Source organism: Balaenoptera musculus, chromosome 20 (assembly GCF_009873245.2).
Source record: "Balaenoptera musculus isolate JJ_BM4_2016_0621 chromosome 20, mBalMus1.pri.v3, whole genome shotgun sequence".
Taxonomy (NCBI): Eukaryota; Metazoa; Chordata; class Mammalia; order Artiodactyla; family Balaenopteridae; genus Balaenoptera; species Balaenoptera musculus.
Window position 1 is genome coordinate 20,271,416 of NC_045804.1, and position 20,817 is coordinate 20,292,232.

The following is a 20,817-nucleotide window of genomic DNA, read 5'->3' on the forward strand; positions in this document are numbered from 1 at the left end:
TTTGGTAGTGTATATATGTCCATGCCACTCTCTCACTTCGTCCCAGTTTACCCTTCCCCCTCCCCGTGTCCTCAAGTCCATTCTCTACGTGTGCGTCTTTATTTGCCAGTTAACTAAGAACACGTGCTCTGAGTCAGCATCCGCAATCCGAAACATCAGCCAAGAGAGCCATTTACCTATGGAAATGAGAGCGGTCTTTTCTAAGAGACAGAGGCTAGGGCGCCCCTTGCAGTATCAGAGCGTGTTCCGGACACGCCATCTCCTGGCACTGCTAGTGGCATTCCTTGCCCGCTGGAACTGGCCCTGCTCTCTTGGTGGCCACTGAACTGTGGTCAGGCTCGGCCTGAGGAGGCACCAGCCACCCAGCTCGCGTCCCTCCAGGATCCAGCAGCGCTGAGGGACTTCAGGGGCGGCCGGGAGGGGGCAGGGCACACTGGGGGAGGGAGCACGAGGGGGAAGGGAGGGAGTGGAGCATGGGTTACATGGCAACCTGCAGAAGAAAGACACGTGGGAAGGATTAGAACGAAGCCCAGCTCAGCAACAAGTGCCGTCAATTCGTCCCCCACCCAGCCCCCGGTGCCTCTCAATCGCACCCACTGCCCACCTTCTCCACTCAGTTTCCCCCCATCCTAACCTCATCGTCTTCACCTGTGTGACCCCAACGGCTTCCTAACTGGGCTCCCCAACCCCACTCTTGCCCCTCCTAAATATCCTCAGCTTCTTGGCCAGAGTGATCTTCTGCAAACACAAATCATGCCCCTCCTCTGCCCGAAACCCTAGTGGTTCCCACTTGTGCTAGAACAAGAGCAGCTTCTTTCAACTCGTCACATCCTCCCTGAAGCCTCCCTGAAGCCTCCCCTGATCTCTGTGTCAGATCCCCCTATGGGACCATGTACCTCCTTCCAGAGTGATTTGTCGTCACTCTACTACGGTCTGTCTCCCCACTAGGCAGTGAGATCAGCAGTATGTATGCCCACCCTGCATACCCGGCCTAGAGCTGGCACTTACTAAGAATGTGTTAAATGAGATGGATTCATCAATTGATATAGAAGGAATACAAAAGGAGAAAGGATGTTCTCCGAGACTGGCAGGTGTGAGCTCAAAACCAGCAACAACACACTGAACATTGGATGGAGGCCAAATAGCCCAGAGACTGGCCAGGCAGCCTGAGGACCACATCCCGCCTGAAATGTGTTTCATTTGGCCAGTACTGTATTTTTCTTTTTTAATTTATTTTTGGCTGTGCTGGGTCTTTGTTTCTGTGCGAGGACTTTCTCTAGTTACGGCAAGCGGGGGCCACTCTTCATCGCGGTGCGCGGGCCTCTCACTATCGCGGCCTCTCTTGTTGCGGAGCACAGGCTCCAGACGCGCAGGCTCAGTAGTTGTGGCTCACGGGCCCAGTTGCTCCACGGCACGTGGGATCTTCCCAGACCAGGGCTCGAACCCGTGTCCCCTGCATCGGCAGGCAGACTCTCAACCACTGCGCCACCAGGGAAGCTCTGTATTTTTTTTAATTTGTTGAAAAGGTTTAAAAATCAGGAGAATTTAAAACATTTGTTTTAAAAGAACCTAAACATTTCAAAGAAATCCTGCTTCCCAGCTTCCCTTGAATAATGAGAAGATCCAGCAGTACTGAATCTTCATCTTACGCGGTAGAAATGGCCCTGAGGGGGCAGCACCACCTTCATGGGACAAGCCATAGCTCCCTGGTTCTCCACTGTCCCACAGTGACCCACGTCACTCACGTATGTTCATGGCCTAGCTCTTGGAAAATATTTGACTTTGCAACCCTTGCCCTGGAGGACAAGATTCTAAATGGCAGAGAAGCAAGGCTGAATGTCTACCTGCAATCATCAGCCCACCAGGTGTCCGAGGCCCAGAGGTATCCTGCATCCAGGCAGTCACCAAGCCCTGCCACTTCTGCCTGTACCACGGCTGGGGGCAGGTGCCTCCACTGCCCAAATTCAGACCCTCCCCATTGTTTATTACCTAGACCACATCCAAGGCCTCCTGAATGGCTCCCATGCCCAGCCCCTCCTCCCTCACTCTACTCAGCCCTTCCTGTTGCCATCTGTGCCATCCTCCTGAAGAGCAGCTTTGAGCTCTCATTGACTCGGTCAAGAAACGTTTACTGAGCATCTACTATGCACCAGATGCAGGGGATAAAAATATTTTGTCTCTGAGTTCCAGGGGTTTACCATCTAGCGAGGAGCTAGGCAGTTAAGCAAATTCTATCATTTCCTCCGCAAAAAAAGTTAAGGCCTCCCAACTGCCTATAGAATAAAGGCCTCCCTCCGCAGCATGGCCTTTGTGGTTCACCACTGAATGGGGCCCAGCTGACCTTTCCTGTCCTTTCCACCACAGCTCAACACACGAAGCTACATAATCCTTCCAAGTGCCAAAACCATCCACCCTTCCCCAGTATGATCTCCGGTGGCATGTCTGTCTCCCTGGAGACGGAAAAGACTTGAGAACAGATGCTTCGTCATCATCCATCTCAGTATCCCCCGTGGCACCTGGCACATGCTGAGCACTTAGAAGGAGTCTGTCAACTTGGAATGGAGCAGAATGGTCCCAATGGGCCAGGTTTGGGATGGCAGCATGAATACCTGCCTGACTTCTTCGGATCATCCCAGCTTCCTAATCACTTATTAATCATGACAGGGTTCTATCTTATGGGTAGATCCAGTTGCTTCCTATAACCTCCCCCAAACCTCTCTCACACCACGTACTTGCAGTCGTCATTCTCCAGCAGCCCCCGGTACGCGTTGATCTCAAACTCCAGCCAGGCCCGCACGTCCAGGAGCACCTTGTACTCCTGGTTCTGCCGCTGCAGGTCACAGTGGATGTCGGCCAGCTGGACCTCCAAGCTGGTGATCAGGCATTGCATCTGGGCCAGCTGGGAGCTGTAGTGGGCCTCCGTCTCTGCCAGGGTGTTCTCCAGAGAGTCTCTCTAAGGCAAAAGGAAAGACAAAATAGCTGTGAGGAGTGGACCTATTTTCCATGGCCTTAGAAAGAACCAAGAAGCAGCCACTGTGGAAGATGGTATGGAGGTTTCTCAAAAAACTAAAAATAGAACTACCATATGACCCAGCAATTCCACTCCTGAGTATATATATGAAGAAAACAAAAACATTCAGAAGGGTATATGCACCCCAATGTTTATAGCAGCATTATTTACAATAGCCAAGACCTGGAAGCTACCTAAGCGTCCATCAACAGATAAATGGATAAAGAAGATGTGGAGTTTATATACACAATGGAATATTACTCAGCTATAAAAGAGAATGAAATAATGCCATTTGCAGCAACATGGATGGACTTGGAGGGCATTATGCTAAGTGATATAAGTCAGAGAAAGACAAATACTCTATGATATCACTTATATGTGGATTCTAAAAATACAACAAACTAGTGAATAAAACAAAAAAGAAGCAGACTCACATACATAGAGAGCAAACTAGTGGTTACCAGTGGAGAGAGGGAAAAGGTGAGGGGCAATATAAGGGTAGGGGAAAAAAGGGTTATTATAGAATTATGTGAAATCATGCATGTGAAACTTTTGAAAATTGTAAAGCGCTATAGAATTTAAAGAATCTTCCATTCAATTTTTTAAAAAAAGAAAGAAAGAAAGAGCCGAGAAGAGCCAGGTCTCTCTTTGGGCTTGGGAATGACCCCTCCCTACCTGAGTCACTGAGGAAACTGAAGCCCAGAAAGGTCAAGTGACTTGTTCAAGGTTAAACAGCTGGGAAGTGACAGGCCAGGGTTTGAACCTACGTTCACGTGATGCTAAATCCCTTATTCCTTCTTCAACCTTAGTCAGGCTTCAGGCCTTGGACCTGAGGTTCACCAGGCTCCCCCCCAACAAGCATCGCTGAGATCAGTGGTCTTCAACCTGGCTGCACTTTATTTTTTTTATTTTTTTATTTTTTTATTTTTTATTTTTTTTGCCAGTGGTAATGGATATGTAAGGATATTGACAACAGCATCGGAATAGCAGAGGAATTGAAAATGCTATACATTGATCAATGGGAAACTAGCTAAATTAATTATATTGCATGTACACAATAAAATACCATGAAGAAAGCAAACACATATATAGTCTTTGGTTGAACCATATACCATTCTAAGTGCTCTACATTACATATACTATCTCACATAATTTCCCAGCAATACTACTACTATCCCATTTTACATATGAGACAAGTTAAGTAACATGCCCAAGATGACACACATATATATATATTTTTTCTATGTCATAATATTGACATTCAGTCCAGTAATCCTCCACTGTAACAGCTCCTTTACTTTGCAGTGAAAATTGATTTGTATATTTTTTGCCTCTGAGTCCTTGTGGGATTTTTTTTTTTAATTCAAACAGAAAGTCACAAAAATTATAATCATCCTCATCAGTTCACTCAGTCCCATGTAATTAATTTTTTTTTCATCTTGATCTTTTGTTAGCACTTTTATGAGTTCATCAGTTTTCCATTAGCATTCTGAAAATGCTTATTCATTCAGTTCAGCAGTATAGTCAGTTACCAGCAACCTGTACTTGTCAGAATCTTTTCCATGAATTCCTTGACGATGAAACCCTTTTATAGGAACATTTTTGCAAAAGCATCAGAGTACACCCAGAACTGTCTGTAAATGACAAAAGACTTAAAAACGACCACGGTTAAAGATTTGATGAAAGTTCATAATAATGCAGTTGACAAGGAAATTTAGTTATTTCTGAGATATACATTTTAAAGTAATAACTAGAATTATGACTTGTAACATGATACCAGAACCCTGGCTGCACTTTAGAGTCATGTGGGAGACGCTAAAAGACACCCATGCCCAGGCCCCACCTCCAGAGACTCCGATATAATTCATCTGGGGAAGAACCTGGGCATGGAGATTTTTTTTAATCTCCACAGGTGGGGTTGAGAAGCATAGGTTTGAAAGGGCAGGCTAAGCAGAGAACAAACCTTCTTGGGGAGAGTGTTTGACAGGGGCCACCTAACCCACATCAGACTTGAAACATGGCCCTTTTATCTCTGAGCTGGGTCCTGGGAGAAACCTCCCCGCAGGAGAGGTCGGCTGGGCAAGCAATGGTGGTGGCTAAATCTGGACCTCCTCCCCCTCCTCCTCCGCCCCCTGCTGCATCCTCCTCCCCCTCGCCGTCCCCCTCCTCCCCCCTCTTCCTCTTCCCCCTCCTCCTTCCTGGATGCCTGCACCTACATTCGGTGCTGCCTGAGATCCAGAGCTGGGAGAGAGGTGCCCACAGGCGCATTCACCAGGCTGTGTTGGGCCTGCAGCTCGATCTCCAGCGTGTTGACCGTTCGTCTCAGATCACTGATGTCTGACTGGTAGCTCTGAAGCCGCTCAGAGCTCGTGGCTCCCTGCTGGTTAAGTTCTTCCGTCTGCAATGGGGGAGACAGGAGAAGGCTCGAGTGCCTCTCAGGGATTCTGGGGAGGCCAGCCCCCTGCGAGAGGCCCGCCTGCCCGGGTGAACCATCCCTCCGCGTCCCTGCGATTGTTCTCCACCAGGGCCCCGTACTGACACCACATCTCTTCCAGAACCCTGTTCAGGTCCACGGGGGTTGCGGCGTCCACTTCAACGTTAAGGCGGTCCCCAAGCTGGCATCGGAGGGCATCGACTTCCCGAAAAGACACAAGAACACCAGGCAAGTGTGAAGTCGTGAGATCCTAGATCACCTCCCCGAGGAGATGTGAAAAGGTGGAGCAAAGGATGCTAAAGATCTCTGCCTTAGAGGGGCCCTGTGAGGACTGCAGCATCCCAAGGGCCTTTCGGCTCCACCCGGAGCCCCCTGTGATGGGAGAGGCTTCCTATAGCTTTGGCAGAAGCCAGGAGCAACATCAGGGCTTGTCTGGTCCATTTGGACTAAAATGGAACAACTGTGCCCTGTGTCCCCGGCCACCCTCCCAGCCTGCGTTCATCGGGGAAGGAGAGCAGCAGGGGCCTGGCTTTACTTGGTTCAAGGCCCAAGTTAGAGCAGGCGCCTCCCAGGCTTGGCTGCCAAGAAGAGAAAGCTGTTGCTGAGGCTGCCGGTACCAAGCGATAACTCCTCATTAGTGGCCTCCAGGGGCAGTTCCCAGTTCTCTGATTTAGATGGGGTGAGTCAGGTGCCTTGGGGCACTCATTGAGTATGTGGTAGCATTGTTACTTTACACTTCAGCCTAAGGAAACCCAGCCAGGATTCAGAGGCACTTGCGCTCTCAAATCCCAAGTTGAGAGGTTGAGTGTCAACCCAGGGAAGGAGGTAAAAAACACCAGAGCTCAGGTGGGCTTTACAGCATACAGGTGCCCAGGGTGGAGGGGTTCCCCTCCAAGGACCTACAGGAGATGAGGAAAAATCAGAAAGCAGAGGGTCGACCTGTGGCTTTTGGATTAAGTGTATTAAATGCAAACAGAAGAGAGGAAGGGGAACAAGGATGGGGAGAGAAAAAAAGAAGAAAACCGCTGCAGTTCACCTCTCCCTTAGAAGAGATGGGGGCCACCCCCCGCAGTGAGCCTAGCAGAGACGGACGGGCCATTCCGTGTTGGTTCTGGAAAACAACCCCCTCCAGCCCTAGTGGGCCACTCTACCCCTGGTATGCAGCTCTCATGAGAAAAACAAGTCACCACAAGCACTTGGCAGTCACGCCACTCCAGGAAATGCAGAAGGGAAGGTCGTTAGCATTTCCAAGCACCAACCAAAGGACAGGTGTTTAAGACCTGTGACTTCATTGAATTCTCACAGCAGCCTTGTTGATAGATTTAGCCCCATTTTACAGATGAGAACATAAAGGAAAGGTTACAGAAAGGTTAAATAAATTGGGCAAAGTTACATATACAATCTGTGGCCGGCCTGGGAATTTCAACCCATGACTCCCCAACCCCAAATCGCACGTTCTTCCCACTGGGCTCCCCAGGACCACCTCAGTTGGACTTCAGGCCTCACCTCCTCGTGGTTCTACTTGAGACACATCAGCTCCTCCTTCAGGGACTCCACCTGCATCTCCAGGTCAGCCTTGCACAGGGTCAGCTCGTCCAGCACCCTGCGCAGGCTACTGGCGTCGGCCTCCACCAGCTGCCGCGTGGCCAGCTCCATCTCGTACCTGTGCCAGGACAGGGTCAGCGACTGAGGGGTGAAACTGAGTGCCAACCCCAGGGAAGACCTTGAGCCACTGGCGCTTTTCCGACTGTCTATGAAACTAACAGAAAGCTGCCCCCAAGCATGTGCCAGGAGACAGGGCTCCTCCATCCCCTGGCCAAACCCACTTGGTCCTGAAGTCGTCGGCAGCCAGCTTGGCATTGTCGACATTCACGATCATCCTGGCATTCTCTGCCTTGGTGTACAGAACCTGGGGGCCACAGCACACAGAGGGGGTCGGTCCAGGGCAAGAAGAAGGAAAAAGAACCCAAGTGAGGAGAACCAGTAATCCTGCAGCCATCCCTGCCGAAGCCTCTGGAACTCTGAGGGCTATTCAGTGAACTGCTAGTCCTCGGAAAACGTGAGGTTTATTTTTCAAGCACTGGGTCTTCATAAATCTGAATGCCCCATTTTGAATGCAATGAGCAACGTGGGACGAAAAACTTTGTTAGACGTGACGGTTAGAAGGGTCCTTAACAAGCACTCACGTTTACTGAAAACTCACCACGTACCAAGGGCTGGGCTAAGCACTTTACCTGTATTAACCCAAGGAAACTTTTTGACATAAGGACCCTTATTATCCCCATTTTCCAGATGAGGAAACTGAGGCCCAGGGAAAGGACCTCCTAGAGTCATGCAATGAATCCATGACAGAACTGAGACGAGATCCCAGGCCTCTTTCCACGTGAAGGGCTCTGGCTGAGCACTCGAATTATTAGATAATCCTGCGCCCCAGGGAAGTTTCTTTTCCCTGAACGTAGCTTAAGAAATGAGTGAGATTCAAACCTGGAAAGCCAGCTCTTTGGGTCGCCTTCCCAGGGAGTCTGTTTACCGCTTGCCCTCACCTTCTGCTGGAGCTCCTCGATGGTCTTGAAATAAGACTGCTAGTCAGGACCCAAGGCAGGCGCTTGAGACTGGGAGGCGTCTCAGATGCGGCTCTCCAGCTGTGCGTTGTCTCGTTCCAGCCGCTGCACCCTCTCCAGGTAGCTGGCCAGGTGGTTGCTCAGGAACTGCATGGTCTCCTTCTCGTTGCCATTGAAGGAGCCCTCAAAGTACGGGCTGTAGGAACCCATGGAGCTGGAGATTCTGCTGGTCGGGCGGCAGCTGCTGGGCTGGCAGGAGCTGGCTAGGTGGGCCTTGGAGAGGCAGGTGGCTGGCCGGTAGGGGGTGGGCGCGCAGACAGAGGGCACGCACATCCCGGGCTGGCAGCTGTAACCCAGGCACAGCTCCAGCCGGCAGCTCGTGCTGCTGGAGCAGACAGAGGACTGGGGGCAGCTCTTGACAGAGGCTGGGGAGCAGTTAGACGTCGTGTGGGAGAGGCTGCAGCTACCTGCATTGCCAGTGTCTGCCAGCCCCAATCTGCTCAGGCCTTTTTATACCCTTGGAGTCAGGGGGCTTATGCTAGAAGATCATCAGTCCCAGAGGAAGCTGCTAATTCATTTGTCATTTGGTTTCCAATAAGGAGTTCCTTTCCTCATGAAAGAGGCCAAGCTTGTCATTTGGCTAAGGCAGGACTCTGGGCTCCCGTCATTGATCTCCGGGCGAGAGCTTCAGGATACATCTTCAAAGGACCAGCTCCAGGCCCGGGCCCTCATTACTAGGGTGGGGCTGCCAGGCCTGGCCCTGTGCTGCCAGTGGCATTGCCCCCTGCGGCCCCACCTGCTCTGGCCCTGAGAGAGGCCACAGTTCTGTGGGGCAGCGACCCCTCCTTTTAATGAGAGCATTCCCTGCGGGAAGAGGAGGCCCGGCCCCTTAAGGAGGAAATGTGTGGGTGACAGAAGCTGCACCGATACTGGCAGTGGTGTAAATCCAGGGAGGAAAGAAAAAGAGCCTCTGAGTCTTATTAACGTACATCATCTTCCTCCCAGGGGAAGAAAATAATATTAGGGAGGAGAGAACAAACTCAGCACAGCCTAAGAATCAGGGACCTCCTTTCAGCTGGATGCTACTGAGAAAGAGAGAGGTAAGGACCCCAATCTTGCGAAAGGAAGTCAATGTCATGAACACCTCTGTGAGCAGACGCTCTATCTTGACCATCTCTGGATCCTCCCCTTCGTTTCTCACTGCTCCACGTACAGAGGGTTCGATTATTGTTTGTTGAACAAGCTGGAAATGGCTCTGCCCTCACTGTCTGCAATGGGGGGGGCTCACTCTGGGACCCCAGAGACAGGAGCAGAGTGAATCAGCTCCCTTGAGAAGTGACACTGCAGCCCTGGGATGAGCAAAGCCAGGAGACCAGGAGCAAGTGTCTCTGATTCTAGAAGCCCTTGGGCACTTCCTAAGAAAGCAGCAGGTGAGACCAGTGGTTTTTAGTCCTGCCTGTAATACTTGTGGGCTCACACACTTCGTGTTTAATATGGGTGTGTTATATAGCCACTTTTTATTTACGCATCTTCTCGATATAATATTGAAGTATAAGTGCTTTTCTTATTTTTCATATATTTCTAGAAGAGTTGGTGAAGGGGCATGGAAGGAAAAATGCCACCCAGCCCTATTCCCTGAAATGTGTTGCTTAAGAAAAGTCAAAAAAGAGATGCTACCTTCTAACTAGCTGTGTGACCTTGGGAAAGTCACTCCACCTCTCTGGGCTTCAGTTCCCTCCTGCAAATTGAAAGGGTTAGATTAAATCATCTCTCAGTTTGATTTCCTGCAATAACCATAAATTCCAGTTGTTTTGTCTGTATTAACTGTTTAGAGAGAACAGAAGGATAGGTGATGCAAATACCAACCACATGGAATGAGACTCATCAGAACAGCCTTCAGAATCATCGCCAGCACTTTTTGAATGTGTAAAAGTACCAGGTACTGTGCTGGATGCTTGGCATTAAATTGCCCATTTTAATCCTTACCCTAAAAATATAAGATATAATTATACCTTGGGGTTATTGCAGGTTCAGTTCCAGACCGTGGCAATCAAGCAAATATTGCACTAAAGCGAGTCACACAAATTTTTAGGTTTCCCAGTGCATATAAAAGTTATGTCTACACTGTGCTGTAGTCTATTAAGTATTCAGTAGCATTATGTCTTTTAAAAATGTACAGAACTAAAAATGTTCATTGCAGCTCTACTTACAATAGCCAGGACATGGAAGCAACTTAAGTGTCCATCAACAGATGAATGGATAAAGAAGATGTGGCACATATATACAACGGAATATTACTCAGCCATAAAAAGGAACGAAACTGAGTTATTTGTAGTGAGGTGGATGGACCTAGAGACTGTCATACAGAGTGAAGTAAGTCAGAAAGAGAAAAACAAATACGGTATGCTAACACATATATAAGGAATCTAAAAAAAAAAAGTCAGAAGAACCTAGGGGCAAGACCGGGAATAAAGATGCAGACCTACTAGAGAATGGACTTGAGGATACGGGGAGGGGGAAGGGTAAGCTGGGGCAAAGTGAGAGAGTGGCATGGACATATATACAGTACCAAATGTAAAATAGATAGCTAGTGGGAAGCAGCTGCATAACACAGGGAGATCAGGTCGGTGCTTTGTGACCACCTAGCAGGGTGGGATAGGGAGGGTGGGAGGAAGGGAGACGCAAGAGGGGAGAGATATGGGGACATATGTATATGTATAACTGATTCACTTTGTTATAAAGCAGAAGCTAACACACCATTGTAAAGCAATTATACTCCAATAAAGATGTTTAAAAAAAAAAAAAAAAGGACCTGTATGCAGAAAACTCTAAGACACTGATGAAAGAAATTAAAGATGATAAAAACAGATGGAGAGATGTACCATGTTCTTGGAGTGGAAGAATCAACATCGTGAAAATGACTATACTACCCAAAACAGTCTACAGATACAATGCAATCCCTATCAAACTACCAATGGCATTTTTCACAAAACTAGAACAAAAAATTGCACAATTTGTATGGAAACACAAAAGACCCCAAATAGCCAAAGCAATCTTGAGAAAGAAAAACAGAACTGAAGGAATCAGGTTCCGTGACTTCAGACTATACTACAAATCTACAGTGATCAGGACAGTATGGTACCAGCACAAAAACAGAAATATAGATCAATGGAACAGGATAGAAAGCCCAGAGATAAACCCATGCACATATGGTCACCTTATCTTTGATAAAGGAGGCAAGAATATACAATGGAGAAAAGACAGCCTCTTCAATAAGTGGTGCTGGGAAAACTGGACAGCTACATGTAAAAGAGTGAAATTAGAACACTCCCTAACACCATACACAAAAATAAACTCAAAATGGATTAAAGACCTAAATGTAAGGCCAGACACTATCAAACTCTTAGCGGAAAACATAGGCAGAACATTCTATGACATAAATCACAGCAAGATCCTTTTTGACCCACCTCCTAGAGAAACGGAAATAAAAACAAAAATAAACAAATGGGACCTAATGAAACTTCAAAGCTTTTGCACAGCAAAGGAAACCATAAAGAAGACGAAAAGACAACCCTGAGAATGGGAGAAAATATTTGCAAATGAAGCAACTGACAAAGGATTAATCTCCAAAATATACAGGCAGCTCAGGCAGCTCAATTTCAAAAAAACTAACAACCCAATCCAAAAATGGGCAGAAGACCTAAATAGACATTTCTCCAAAGAAGATATACAGATTGCCCACAAACACATGAAAAGATGCTCAACATCACTAATCATTAGAGAAATGCAAATCAAAACTACAAGAGGTATCACCCCACACCAGTCAGAATGGCCATCATCAAAAAATCTACAAACAATAAATGCTGGAGAGGGTATGGAGAAAAGGGAACCCTCTTGCACTGTTGGTGGGAATGTAAGTTGATACAGCCACTATGGAGAACAGTATGGAGATTCCTTAAAAAACTAAAAATAGAACTACCATATGACCCAGCAATCCCACTACTGGGCATATACCCTGAGAAAACCATAGTTCCAAAAGAGTCATGTACCACAATGAGCATTGCCGCTCTGTTTACAATAGCCAGGACACGGAAGCAACCTAAGTGTCCATCGACAGATGAATAGATAAAGAAGATGTGGCACATATATACAATGAAATATTACTCAGCCATAAAAAGAAACGAAATTGAGTTATTTGTTGTGAGGTGGATGGACCTAGAGTCTGTCATACAGAGTGAAGTAAATCAGAAAGAGATAAACAAATACCTTATGCTAACACATATATATGGAATCTAAGAAAAAAAAATGTTTCTGATGAACCTACGGGCAGGACAGGAATAAAGACACAGACGTAGAGAATGGACGTGAGGACACAGGGAGGGGGAAGTGTAAGCTGGGTCAAAGTGAGAGAGTGACATTGACATATATACACTACCAAATGTGAAATGGTTAGCTAGTGAGAAGCAGCTGTATAGCACAGGGAGATCAGCTCAGTGCTTTGTGACCACCTAGAGGCGTGGGATAGGGAGGGTGGGAGGGACATGCAAGAGGGAGGGGATATGGGGATATACGCGTGCATATAGCTGATTCACTTTGTTATACAGCAGAAACTAACACAACATTGTAAAGCAATTATACTCCAATAAAGATGTTAAAAAAAAAAAAAAAGAGCAGGGTTTCCTTAACCAATGCAGATGCTCTGAACAACTGGATAAAAAGGTAGAGAAAGCTGCATAAATAAAGCACCTACCACACACAGGCTGTTTGAATGCATGGGACGAGGCTGTGAATGCACTCTGCAAACCGTAGAATGCACATAAACAGGGAACACGTTGCGTGGTTCGAGGAGTTGACAGCGTGATTGTCAGGTCACAAGCCGGCACCATCTGTCTGCTGTTTCCACGCAGGAGGCAGGCAGCCGGAGCAGTGGCCAGAACAGAGGCTCAACCCACTGCCCAACCCCTGCCTATTTCTATGGAGCAGCACACTGGGGTGTGGTGCGCTCTGCGCATGCCCGGCCGCCCACCTCTCGTCTGAACCTCTGCCAGAGCCGGAGTTGCAGACCTGAGACCCCAGAGCAGGAGTGCGGAGCACAGAGAGCGGCAGGGCAGGGCTGAGACCACGTGGACTGGCCCTGCTGCCCGGCCTCTTGCCCCAAAGCCAAGCAGGTCTGAGGTTGAGCCCTTTGGGTTCAGCTCTGAGGGTGCTGCTGGCGGGCAGTATTGGCCCCGACAGTGTCCTGCCGTGTAACCAAGCAAAGAGCTGGGCTTTCCCATTCCCCACTCTCCGCCCAGGGACGCTTCATTTAATACCAGCGCTCATAGCTACCACTTCCGGGCACTGTGCACACATTGGAGCCTCCCCCAGCCCCATTTTACAGATGCACCAGCTGGACCAGAGAGGTCACGTGACGTGGTTAGGGTGCACAGCCAGGCTCAGCACCAGCTGCTCCAGCTCGCCCGAGCGCTTCTTCCCCTAAGGTCCAAGATGTGTTTGCTGCACCTCTGGCTTGTCAAGCAGGTTGAAGATTCATGTTTAGCACCAACTACCTGGTGACATAGACAGAAGCAGGTCGTTCCCACGGGTCTTGGACTCAAGAGCCCAGAGGTAGAGAAAAGAGGGAAGGGGGTCAGGGAGAGACAGAGACAGAGAATCTGTGCGCTGGGAAGGGTGCCCGAGTTAGAGTCAGAAGAGCTGAGCGATGGCCTCGTCCCCGCCACTCACCACTGTGTGGCCTGGGGCAAGTCACTGCCCTCTCTGGGCCTATATTCTCAACTGAAGAATGAGGCAGGGGGACAAAGGAGGCATGGGGCCCTCAGACTTCTCACAGGCCATGCTTCTCTGATCAGAGGGGCGTCCAGGCTGAGCCATGCCCAGATGAGCATGGCTCAGCCAGTGGAATCTGGGGCACGCTGAACTCTGCTCCACAGTGAGGTCTGGCGGTCCCCTCCCCCTTCCCCACTTCACTGTCCCGGCCGCCCTTCACTTCAGCCCTGTGTCCAGGGTTAGGGACTTGGGTTCACCCAGCCTTCCCACCTGCATCTCCCAGCTCACACAACTCCCCTCCCTGGAGTGGTTGGCCCAGGCTGGCTGCTTGGAGTTTGCCTCTCTGGGTGGCACCACCTCTCCTAAAATGTCCACAGTGTCCGGCCTGGAGGTGGCCAGTGAGGTGACAGGAGCTGGACAAGGGAGGAGAAACTGAAGGGAAGAGAGAACCGCCAGACCAGGCAGGGCTACCTAGGAGGACAGCTTGGGAGCCTTTGCCTCTCCTGGGGCCGCCCCAGGTGGTCCCCATGGGCAGAGCCAAGCCTGTAGGTTATGGCCCACAGCCATTGGATTAGGTCAGCGTCTGTTCTCGTGGGCCAGGCCCTCAGGTATCCCTGTTATGAAATATTTTGAATCATTCTGTCACGTCCTACCACTCAGAGCCAGAGGAGACAGACCTGAAACCAAAATCCACGCCTTCGCAGCAAGCCCAGATCAAATACCCCCAGTAACTAACCACAGAAGATCGACAGAGGCAAGTTTGCTTTGCCAAGAGAACACACTTTATTGGGTAAGTTTCCAGGGAAACCTAGCTTTACACGGCATAGAAGCAGTAAAAGTCAGAAACACAATCCAGGAAGTATTTTTGGTAGAAAAATCTGCTGAGCGGGGAGTGCCTCTAGGGAAGGGGGGGGGTGGTCTTTTAGAGCCGGGACCCAGGGGGGTATCCTCCTTCCTGTGGGCCAGGGCCTGCCCCCTTGAGCCGGGCAGCTGGCTACAGCGGCTGCACGTGCTCCCTGCTGGAAATGACTTTCCCATCTCTGATCTCCTCCTTGATGGTACGGATCTGGGTGCCGAGCTGGGGAGCCGGGGCGCAGGGCGCACTTGAGATGTAAGGAACTCTAACGGCAGGCTTGCATTCCATGGCACAAGGGTGGGCAGGCAGCCTGAGGAAATGAGATCATATCAGGGTGTTTGGCATCGGCCATTGGACTGACATTCGCGTTAAATGTAAACAGGGTTCAAGTGAGACGGGTGGGTGGGTGACAATGACAAATGGCTCAGACAGTCCCTCTGAAATCCCCAAGGGCTGCAGGGATGAAGACCAGAAAGTCCCAGCCAAAAACAATGGTTGGAGAAGTACCATGAATGGGGCCGACTTGTCCCCCTGCAAAAGCCCAAAGCCCAGGGCTGGAAGGACTCTCTCTGAAGATGCTTTGATCAATCCCCCTTCATCTGTGCAATAACCACTCTAGGACTGATGCCCTCACCGCGGCACTGAGGGTTGGGCCCAGGTGAGCCCTTTCCACAAGCCGGGACCTCCGGAACCCACTCACTTGCAGTCTTCTCCCTCCAGCAGGCAGCGGTAGGTGGTGATCTCCGACTCCAGGCGGGCCTTGACATCCAGGAGGACCTGGTACTCCTGGCTCTGCCGCTCCAGGTCACAGCGGATCTCGGACAGCTGAGCCTCCACGTTGCCGATCAGGCCCTGTATCTGAGCCAGCTGGGAGCTGTAGCGGGCCTCGGTCTCCGCCAGGGTGGATTCCAGGGAATTCCGCTGCAGTGGGAAAGAGGAAGCACTCCCAACAGGAGGGAATCCCACCCAGAGACCCACAGCCCTGGGTATCCGGGTACCACTTGTGATCACATCCCATGATAACCTGAGGCTGGTGGATCGGGGTGCCTACCACGAGCTTGGCCAGCCACTCAGGCCGGGGCCACTCACCATGCTGTGCTGGGCCTGCAGCTCGATTTCCAGGGCATTGACCGTGCGTCTCAGCTCAATGATCTCTGTCTGGCAGCACTGCAGCTGCTCCGAGCTGGACACCACTTGCTGGTTCAGCTCGTCAGTCTGAAAAGCATGAGAGGATCCAGAGCATGGTCAGAGCAAGTGAAGCTACTGTCAAGGGTGACCCCTCCCCTGGAGCTTGTCCTGGGCTGGCCCGGCCCCACCTGGGTGTTGAACCAGGCCTCCACATCTCTGCGGTTATTTTCCACCAGGGCCTCATACTGGCATCTCATCTCATCCAGGATCTTGTTGAGATCCACTGGGGGGGCGGCATCCACCTCCACATTCAGCCGGTCCCCAAGTTGGCATCGAAGTGTGTTGACTTCCTGCAGAGAGGAGGCAAGATGGCATAAGGCTGTGAAAAAGATGCTGGATGAGGGTTCGACTGACCTGGCTAAAAACCCTCCTCCTTCAGTTGCCAGCTGTGTGACATTAAACAGGATACTTAACCTCTCTGAGCTTCAGCCTCCTTGTGCACCTCTACCTGCCTCCTCAGAGGATTTGGGAGAGTAAAGTGAGACGATGCAAACACCAGGCAAATAGAATCATTATCAGGCACTACCCTCCAAAGGGAGATTGAGTGTCATGGGCAGGAGTCTGGGATCTGTGTGACATTAGGCAAGTGACTTAACCTCTCTGTGCCTCAGTTTTCTCATCTGTAAAATGGAGCTTGTAATAGTATATACCTCCTGGGATGATTGTGAGGATGACATGAAGTGAGAATGAAATGCAAAGTGCTTCGTATAGTTCCTGGCACACAGTGGGCCATCAGTAAATGTCAGCTGGGGTTACTGTGGAGGTGGCTGTCATAGTTGTTACACCCAAGGGTCAGCAGTGGCTCCCTGCTGGATGGGAAACATCGAGAGGGTGCGTGGCATCAACCTCACCTCCTCGTGGTTCTTCTTGAGGCACATCAGCTCCTCCTTCAGGGACTCCACCTGCATCTCCAGGTCGGCCTTGCACAGAGCCAGTTCGTCCAGGATCCGGCGCAGTCCATTGGTGTCAGCCTCCACCAGCTGCCGCATGCCCAGCTCCGTCTCGTACCTGCACGCACAGAACCCCGCCGAGTCTGCAGCAAAGCAGCCATGCACAAGCAGGACCCACTGCCCTGCTGACCAGCTGCAGTGGCTGATTGGGGGTCAGCATCACTGTGGTCCTCTCCCTTGACCCGAAAGGGATCCAGGATTGATGCCACATTTCCCACTTACAGCTCCATCGGGCCTCACTCCCACTCACCAGCTCTCAGAGGCGGGGGACAGAGGCAAGGGAGCAGCACAGAAACCTTCCTAGATCAGGCCACTCACTTGGTTCGGAAGTCGTCAGCAGCCAGCTTAGCATTGTCAATTTGCAGGACCAGCCTGGCATTGTCAGCCTTGGTCAGCAGGATCTGGGGAACAGGGGGTTGTCCCATGAGCTGGGGAAGGCCCAGCAGTGTGGGGACAGGTGGGGAGGGGACAGCCCATCTTTCGGATGCCATGCTTCTAAGTACCACCAGCACCTTTGGCATTTCCAGCCCTGAGCATCCTGAGCCCAGGTGTAGAAGGAACATCAGTCCCGGAAGCGGCATCACAGGGATGTCAGTGGCCATCAGTCCTGACATCCGCAGCCCCAAAGTGGCCCAGTGGGTGAGTGGAGAGGCGAGTGGAGAGAACCAGGCCAACCTGGACTCAGGTTCTGCATCCAACACCAACAGGCTATGGGACCTTGGGCAAGTTGCTGAACCTCCCTAAAATTCAACTTCCGCATCTGTTAGATGGATCCAGTCATATCCATCTCTATAAGATGAGGAATAAACAAGCGAAAGGATGGGAAGCTGTCAGCCCCAGGGCTTGTGTCCAGTAGGGGCTTGGTGCATGCGACTGCCCTATCTATAGCTGAGACAGCGGAGGGAGGGGAGGAATGGCTGGCTGGAGAAGTGGCTGGATTGGAGGGGAGGTTACAAGCAGCAGAGAGGTCTGGGTCCCCCCAAGAAACCAAGACCCTAGAGAGAAAAGCTGGCCCTAATAGGAGAGAGAATCCCCTAAGAGCTACAGTCCCATCTGTAGTGGGACGAGACAGACCCCTCCCAGGGTTTGGGCTGCTGGGCTGGAGAGGGGCCAGGTCCCAGTTACCTTCTGCTGGAGCTCCTCGATGGTCCGGAAATAGGACTGGTAGTTGGGGCACACAAGGGGGTCTTGTTGCTGGCTCCGCTCCCGGATGCGGCACTCCAGCTCCGCGTTCTCCCGCTCCAGCTGGCGCACCTTCTCCAGGTAGCTGGCCAGCCGGTCGTTCAGGAACTGCATGGTCTCCTTCTCGTTGCCGTTGAAGGAGCCCTCGCAGGACCAGCCCCCGCTCCCGGTAAAGCAGGAGGAGTGGTACCCAGAGGACAGGCAGGAACGAGGCAAGCAGCTCCCAAGGCCGGAGAGGCCCAGCCTGACAGAGGAGGCTGACCCCCCAACACCAGAAAGGCCAGAGACTCTGCAGGAGCCCACAGAGCGGACACAGGACACCCGAGAGACGCCACCTGTGGTGCCACAGAGGCCTTTGATGGACCCAGAGGAGAAGATCGGAGAGCAGAGCTGGCTGGCCATGATGCTAGCAGAGAAGGTTGCAGCTTAGCAAGGAGCTCAGGTTCTGAGTCTCATGGCCTCTCTGGGGCATTTATATACACTTTCTGTGGGGTGTTGCCATGTTATTCCTATTCCAGGAAATTAGTCTCATTAGAATGTGATTTTTTGCTACCCATCCAAATCCCTTGCCTTATAAAAAGAAAAAAAAAATTAGTTTGCTAAGTCAGGACTCTCAGCTGTTGTCATTTCCTAGCAGAATATGAATTTTATTGCCTCCTCAAAGTTCTTGCACCAGATCCCATGAATCAGGAGTGGCCTCACAAATGACATTTGGTACCTGCCCTCTCTGCATGCTTTCCCCGAGGAACCAGTTATTTGTCACCTCTGTCCACTACCCCAACCCCCCCCCCTCATAGCTGCTCACCTCTGCCTGGGCCACTGGGATGGTGAGAAGGGAGCAAAGGGAACTAAAATTCATGGAGCACTCATCATGTGCCAGGCTCGTGGTTATTTCATTCACACCTCACAACAATCCTGAGAGGTGTTCAATATTATTTCCATTTTACCAGTGTGGAGAGTGAAGGTGAGAATGGTAGAAAGAAATGAAAGAAAGAGAGAAAGAGAGAAAGAGAGAGAGAGAGAGAGAGAGAGAGAAAGAAAGAAAGAAAGAAAGAAAGAAAGAAAGAAAGAAAGAAAGAAAGAAAGAAAGAAAGAAAGAAAGAAAGAAAGAAAGAAAGAAGAAAGGAAGAAAGGAGGGAGGGAGGGAGGGAGGAAGGGAAGGAAGGAAGGAAGAGAGAGAGAAAGAAAGAAGAGAGGGAGGGGGGAGGGAGAAAAATAAAGAAAGAAAGAGGGAGGGAAAGCTTGCTTGAGATGAACAGGCAGTGAGTAACAGATCTTGGATCTGAAACCAGGGATCTCGGACCCCAAATCCCATGCCCTTGTCCCACTGCTTCCCCCATACAACCAAGGTCAAGTGCAGGCACCCAGAATTTCGGGACAGGAGACCTAGGTTCAAACCCTGGCTCTGCTGATGATCTGCCCTGTGACGCTGAGCACATCACTTCCCCCCAGGCATCCTCAGGGTCCTCACTGGGACAGTACAGAGCATCAGCCTGCCCTGCCTGCTTCACACGGATACGAGGAGAGTCAAACCAGGCCAGAAGTAAAAGTGTTTTAAAACCCATCGGGTGCCGTAGAAAAGTTGGTTGGGCTCAGAGGACAGTCTTTGATGATGGTTTATGGCTGTGGCTGGCAAAGGGTCGTAGCTGCTTTGGAGGGAAGTTTCCTTTGTGAGCCCCAATTTCCTGAACCTAAGAGGGTAAAACCAGGACCCTGGACACCCCACGGGTGCCTAAACAGGTTACAGAAACAGTCAATGCAGCAGACCCTTTGGACAGGGAAGGGAGGAACGGATGACACACTGCCAGAGAGTTAAGCGAGCCAGGAGGAGAGCCTGAGACTTAAGGACCAAAGTTAAATTCAGTCTTCCACCCTCAAAGTGGGTTTTCCCAAGGCTTGAACAACCTGCTCACTCTTCCCCCACACAGACACACACAGCAAGGCTGGCGTTTACAGAAGCATTTATGTGCTTCTGAGGTTGTAATTTACCAACCTCTTAAAACACATTATAAGCTTCTCTCTGAAATTACTCAGGAGGGTTGGCTGTGGTGCACACACCTCGCCCAGTTCAGTGGACACCTCAACAGGATGCCCGAGAGCCACCCGATGGGCTCCCCGGGGTGCACACGCTGTGCGGCCCCTCCTAGGAGGGACAGCAGGGGCATCAGGCCTCCAGAGCTCTGCTGCCTCAGCAATGGTTCCTTATGGCTGCCCATCCTCCCTGCTCTCCCTGCAGGGTCTAGGACGGGGCTGTCTCGAGGTCTCTCAACCTCGGCCCTGTGGACATTGCAGACTACGTGATTCCCAGCGCGGGGGCGCCCTGTGCATCGTGACGTGTCTGCAGCATCCCTGAACTTTACCGCCGGATGCCAGTAGCAACCTCTTCCCCCAGGCGTGACAACCAAAAATGTCTCCAGACGCTGCCAAATGTCCCCTGGGCGGCAAAACTGCCCCCAGTTGAGACCCACTGCACCATCAGGACGGGGGCTGGGGCTCTGGCCAGATCTCCTGTAAGCACCTCCTTTGTTTTCTAGGACAACTAGTGCAGAGTCTGGCTGTCACTGTAGGGCCCATTCAGGCAAGTCCTTAATGCACCCATGACCCAACTCACCTCACTTGTGACACAGCATGCTCGTCCTGAGGGTAGCACCTCCTACGCCCCTGACACAGCTCTTCTCTCTTTGCGGTCTCTGGCTGCTGGCATCTGAAGTTAACGTTCTCATTTTCTTTCTTTTTTTTTTTTTTAATCCCTCCCCTTGTGCAATCTGTATCTGAAGCTGGTTCTAAGTTTCCCTCAGGGCCATGGAGTGAACAGGTGTCTGCTGCTTCAGCTGTGTCCTGTCACTCAGTACGTACATCCAGAGGGCCAC

At 50.7% G+C, this 20,817-nt stretch overlaps 2 protein-coding genes across 2 annotated transcripts; both read right to left on the reverse strand.

Annotated features, from left to right (window-relative positions):
* Window positions 1-234: 234 nt before the first annotated feature.
* Window positions 235-9,534, reverse strand: LOC118886674 (keratin, type I cuticular Ha2-like). The gene is given in 8 exon segments (XM_036836731.1): window positions 235-490; window positions 2,733-2,953; window positions 5,283-5,408; window positions 5,491-5,650; window positions 6,952-7,107; window positions 7,271-7,353; window positions 7,988-8,430; window positions 9,531-9,534. Coding segments are annotated over 8 exon segments (1,449 nt in total).
* Window positions 9,535-14,534: 5,000 nt separating this feature from the next.
* Window positions 14,535-18,395, reverse strand: KRT36 (keratin 36). The gene is made up of 7 exons (XM_036836786.1): window positions 17,891-18,395; window positions 17,084-17,166; window positions 16,667-16,823; window positions 15,944-16,105; window positions 15,717-15,842; window positions 15,328-15,548; window positions 14,535-14,937 (listed from the first exon to the last, which is right to left on the reverse strand). Exons 1-7 carry the CDS (start codon window positions 18,347-18,349, stop codon window positions 14,766-14,768), a joined length of 1,380 nt encoding a protein of 459 aa, XP_036692681.1. The 5' UTR covers window positions 18,350-18,395; the 3' UTR covers window positions 14,535-14,765.
* Between the last annotated feature and the right edge of the window lie 2,422 nt (window positions 18,396-20,817).